At 51.8% G+C, this 5,558-nt stretch overlaps 1 protein-coding gene across 1 annotated transcript in view; it reads right to left on the reverse strand.

Moving 5' to 3' along the window:
• POMT1 (protein O-mannosyltransferase 1) overlaps positions 1–5,558 on the reverse strand; it is a 21,906-nt gene that overhangs the window by 4,226 nt on the left and 12,122 nt on the right. Inside the window, exons 14-17 of the mRNA XM_012808297.2 lie at positions 2,771–2,863; positions 2,370–2,490; positions 1,878–1,975; positions 1,187–1,300 (exon numbers count right to left, since the gene is read on the reverse strand). Coding sequence (XP_012663751.1) covers positions 1,187–1,300; positions 1,878–1,975; positions 2,370–2,490; positions 2,771–2,863 — 426 coding nt within the window. The remainder of the gene's footprint in view (positions 1–1,186; positions 1,301–1,877; positions 1,976–2,369; positions 2,491–2,770; positions 2,864–5,558) is intronic.

Below are 5,558 nucleotides of genomic sequence, written 5' to 3' on the forward strand. Positions count from 1 at the left end.
ATTGTTGTTTGGCGGGCCCGGGCTGGGGATTCAAACCCGCCACCTTAGGTGTATGTGGCTGGCGCCTTAGCCACTTGAGCCACAGGCGCTGAGCCAATTTTGTTGTTGTTATTGAGATAGAGTCTCACCCTATGCCCCTGAGCAGAGTGCAGTGGTGTTATAGCTCACTGCAACCTCAGATTCCAGCTGTTGTCATCCCGCTGTCTCAGCCTCTGGAAGCCACTGGGATTACAGGTGCTTGCTGTGGAGCCCGGCTGGGTTTTTCCATTTTTTTCATGAGTCAGGGTCTCACTCTCGCTCAGGCAAGTCTCAAACTCCTGAGCTCAAGCAATTCTCTCTCCTCAATCTCCCACAGTACTTAAATTACAGGTGTGAGCTACCATGCCCGGCATTTTTTTTTTTGAGACAGAGTGTCACTATTCTACTGTGTGAAGAGAGGATGACACACACAAAGTACTGCCCGGTTTGGCCACTAGGTGTTATGCAGAAAATAAAATGGGAATATTTTTAAAAATCACTTTGCCTTGGCATCTGTAGCTCAGCGGTTATGGCGCTGGCCACATACACGGCGGTGGGGGGGTGGTGCTGGGGCTGGCAGGTTCAAACCCAGCTCAGGCCTGCCGAACAGCAATGACAACTGCAACCAAAAAAATAGCTGGGCCTTGTGGTGGGTGCCTATAGTCCCAGCTACTTGGGAGGCTGAGGCAGGAGACTCGCTTTAGCCCAGGATTTGGAGGTTGCTATGAGCTGTGATGCTATGGTACTCTACCCAGGGGGATAGCTTGGGGCTCTGTCCCAAAAAAAAAAAGAAAAATTGCTTTTGGCTGGGCACTGTGGCTCATACCTGTAATTCCAGCACTTTGGGAGGGATTCTGGAGTAGGATGACAGCTTGAGCCTAGGATTTCAAGACCAGCCTAAGCAACACTCTAAGATTCTCTAAAAAAAATAAGAAATAAAAACCACTTTTTCCAGAAAAAGGGGAATAATGTGCTCTCACAAAAGCAATGAAGCTTGGATTTCCTTTGACAATGTATTAGGCATCTGACTGGAGTACTGCGTCCACACTGCCACAGCATTTAGGGAAAAGCCATAGGCCTTTGCTGGAGAAACCTAGGACTTTACAGAGTGCAACAGCTGCTCTTTCTGGGAAATAAATCACAAGTGCCATTAGAATCGCTCACTCACACTGGTCCTGGGGTGCAGCCAGTAGGCGATGTTCGTGTCCAGCGTGACCCAGTCCAAGGGCGAGGAGCTGTACTTGTGCTCTGAGTCGTCACTTCTTAGCGTCAGCATCCTCCACTGGGACAAAGCAGACATCACTGAGATTTGAGGACAGTCACATGCCCCCAGCTGCAGGTGGGTATCATTACAGGGGTTGGAATGGACTGCTGTCTACACTCGTGAACTATCCAAACTCAGGTTCACGGGGATCATGCAACAGTAGTATGATGAAAACCTGATTTCTAGCCCCAACTGTGGCCTTGGGGGGTTGCCCCACCCCTAAGTTCTAGTCACTAAGTGGGCTCAACGCTCTCTAAGGTCACATTCAGATTCAGGGCTCTCCGAGTTTCTGATTCTGACTTCTCCCCAGCCACTATGTTTTATGCAGCCCATTTCCACCTGACCCAGGGGCCTGAAAACCCCATGGACATGCTGCAGTGTCCCACTGATGCAGAACCCCATCTCTGACTTTTCCAAGCTGCAGGGCCACAAGGAAGGGGCCGACAGTAGCATACAGACACTTATGCTAGAGAGAGGGGTGAGCCCAGGCTTCGGTTCCAAAGCCTAACTCCCAGAGAACTCCACAGACCCCACTGTTGCCAGTCAGGGGTCAGTCCCAGCAAGCACAGTGGAGATCCCTGTGGCTGTGCCTCACCTGCAGCTCTGAGAATCTGGCCATGAAGCTGAGGTTCTTGGTGATGTCGACCTGTGTGGGGGAGTGCAGCTCCAGCTCCCTCTCCTTCTGCTCCTGGCCTGACAGAATACACGGTATGCCAGAGACAGGGGCAGAGGAAAGTCAGGGCGCTCAGAGTAGAAGCTGCAGCTCGCAAGAAGCTGAACCTGCTTTGTCAACAACCCACATGCATACTGCATCAGCCCGAGTTGTTCTGCGCAGCCTTGCCCACACCCGCCAGCACACTCCACGGTCTAATTAGGATATCTGGCCTTTGTGAAGGCTCAGGTGGGATCAATTGGTCACCTTCCAGCCATGTCTTAGAGGAAGTTATGGCTGCAGGTAAACACAGGGAGGGACTTGCCCTGTCATCAAGCATTGACAGCCTGCTCGGCACCACCTAGATGGAGTCTTATCAAAATACCCAGTGACTGGAAGTGAGCCTTCTGAAGTGGGGCTGGTGGCCACACTCACTCTTGCCATAGCGGTGCTCCTCCACTGTCCATGCTGTGCTCACGTGGGAGCCCCGGGGCAGCTTCTCCCCAACGATCTCCAGCTGCCGGAACCCCCAGTCAGGGAGGTGCGCCCCACTCAGCTGGGGAAATGTGGGAGAGAAGGGAACAATGGGAAAGCCTGGTGGTGGCTCTGGATCCTGCTGGAAGGGGAACCCCCACCCTGGGCACACTGTCAGCAGATGTCCCCTGGGGGACGTTAGGATTCATTGTCTTGAAAAGTTACAGATCTTCCCTCCTCTGTGTGAAATATACACGGCCATGATGTTAGTCCAGGGCTCCACCTAGAAGAGCCGGTGTGGCATAAGAGCTCACCGAGCAGCCCAGAGCTGGCAGTTCACCCAGGCCGAAAGCCACCCTCACCTTCAGGACAGCAGAAGTATTCACATGCACAAAGCGGACCTCTGACAAGATGTTCTTCCAGACATCTGTGTCCGACTCTCTGTTTACAATTTCCTGCAAAAATAAACACTGTCAATTATTTCATTCCTTTTCAAATTTCTTTAAATGTAAAAATAAAGAGTGGTCACCAAATAATGACATTTGACTTCAGGCTGAAGATAAGGGCACAAGGTCACAAGCACGAGAGCTGTGAAGGGCTGGCCCTGGGCATTCCTCCAGACACTCACACCACCTTGCAGGGCCCAGGGGCCACATAATAACAGCTTCCTAACAACGACATAAAAAGCCCGGTGTTCTCTGTGCCTTTCTGCAACGCCTCTTCTCTGAGGGATCAGGACTCTGACAAAGAAGTGAACTTTTCTCAGTCCTAATATGGCAGGACCCCAAGTGGTTCAGATGAAGGTGACACTATCCCTACAGAGCCACCATCGAGGAGATTCCTCACATCGGGTGGTAAGAAAGACAACTGCGTCCGGAGAGTACTCTGTATTGTTATGTGCTACGGTGCTGGGCTGTGTGACAGCCCTGGGAGGTCATGCGGCTACTGTTTTTCCCATTTTATTGTCAAGAACCAGAAAGCCCAAGAAGCTGCACAGGAGCAGGGACCCAGCCTGGTGCTGTGGTTAGACTGCAGTGCGGGCTGACATCCCCAAGGGTCAATGGAGTTCAGTGAGGGCTGACGTCCCCAGGGGTCAGCAGAGTTCAGTGCAGGCTAAGGTCCCCAAGGGTCAATGGAGTTCAGTGTGGGCTGACGTCCCCAGGGGTCAATGGAGTTCAGTGCGGGCTGACGTCCCCAAGGGTCAATGGAGTTCAGTGCGGGCTGACATCCCCAGGGGTCAGCAGAGTTCAGTGCAGGCTGACATCCCTAAGGGTCAGCAGAGTTCAGTGCGGGCTAATGTCCCCAAGGGTTAGTGGAGTTCAGTGTGGGCTGACGTCCCCAAGGGTTAGTGGAGTTCAGTGTGGGCTGACGTCCCCAAGGGTCAGCAAAGTTCAGTGCGGGCTGATTTCCCCAAGGGTCTGCTGGGTCCAGTGAGAGCTGACATCCCTGAGGGTCAGTGGAGTTCAGTGCAGACTGATGTCCCCAAGGGTCTGCCGGGTCCAGTGAGGGCTGATATCCCCGAGAGTCAGCAGAGTTCAGTGCGGGCTGACATCTCTAAGGGTCAGTGGAGTTCAGTGTGGGCTGATGTCCCCAAGGGTCTGCTGGGTCCAGTGTGGGCTGATGTCCCCAAGGGTCTGCCAGGTCCAGTGACGGCTGACATCCCTGAGGGTCAGTGAAGTTCAGTGTGAGCTGACATCCCCAAGGGTCTGCTGCCAACAGCTGGATTCTCAGGCCACACCCCACCACACTGAACACAGTACCTGCTGGACACCACCAGGAGGTTAGGAGTGTTCAGCAGTTTAGATATAGGTCTGTGAGTCCTGTGCTGTAAAAGGCTCAAAGGTTGAAACTGCTTAAGCGTTAAGATATAGCATAGAATAGGGAAACTAAAGGTCACCTTTAGTGACCTTTGTGACCCAGGCGTTGTAACTGTTTCTTTTTTACTTTATAATCTTATGAGAGTCTCTTCTTTCTTTCCATTGTTTCCTCAATTCAGTGATGCAAAACTTCTTTCTTTCTATTTATAATTAACTTTGTATGTTCTGTTGGCTTATGGAGTTTTCCTAGTTCAATAAAAGACCTTTGAGGTTTTTGTTCAGGGCAGCAAACATCCTTGCTCCTTGTTACAGCTTGGCCTGTGAAGCTGCTTGCCTCTCCAAGCCTCATCAGTTATTTCTTTGCAAATAACTGAGTGTTATGAGTTTACTTTTTGTGCCATCCCCTTGTCATTACATCCCTAGGAGCAGAACAACAACAGGGTACCAACTCCTGATTCATGCTCCCCCTTTGCTCAGTGGACCTTAGTTACTTCAAATGTGGGCACCTGGTACTGGAGGTGCCATCAGAAGGGATGGAGGAGGAAGTGGTGGATGAGAAGAGGGATAAGCATGGAGACATCAGAAAGGGAAACCAGACACAGAACAGGCAAGACTCTGTAGAACTTCCCTTGGGGAGAGCTCCCTGGGACAGTGGATGGTGCACAGAGCTCACATCAAGGTAAGACCCCAGAAGACAGAGAGACAGAAAGCACAGGGCCACTATGCTGGCTCTGCACAGAAGTGGGAAGTCAGTACACAGTGGCCTTGCTGCAAGGGGGGGCAGGTGGGCCCACACCACTCACACTCTCAGGACCAACATAGGTGGGTGTAAGGGGGAGCAGCTGCAGTCATGCTGGAAGGAGATGCTGGAAGGAGAGCTTGACCTTCACATGGGAACAGCCCACTGAGACTGCCACATCATGTCCTTAGATTCACACACAGTAAAATGGTGCAGTCACGGAACATCCTCTTTAAGCAACTTTTTCCAGGAGCCCCAGCTCTGTAAGGGAAGCATGTTCCTATAGCCACATGGAGGAAAGGTGACCAAGGACCCTGCCACCTTGGAGCATCCCCAACACTGATGGCCAAGCCGTTCTCCAAGGAAATCCTGAGAAGAGGGAACCTATTAACATCCAAGCAAGGGCTGACCTTGAGGCACTTGTCCTGAGCCACGGGGTGGCTGGAGCTCTTGTCTGGGGCCTGGTCTTTAGGCTACACAAGATGGGAGAACCTGCACCCAGCAAGGCCTGTGAGCACCAAGCCCAGCATGGAGCAAACACAAAGCACCTAAGATCTTTTTTTTTTTTTTTTTTTTTGAGACAGAGCCTCAAGC

The sequence above is a fragment of the Otolemur garnettii genome, unplaced genomic scaffold (genome assembly GCF_000181295.1).
Source record: "Otolemur garnettii isolate 467f Iridium unplaced genomic scaffold, OtoGar3 scaffold00087, whole genome shotgun sequence".
Classification (NCBI taxonomy): domain Eukaryota; kingdom Metazoa; phylum Chordata; class Mammalia; order Primates; family Galagidae; genus Otolemur; species Otolemur garnettii.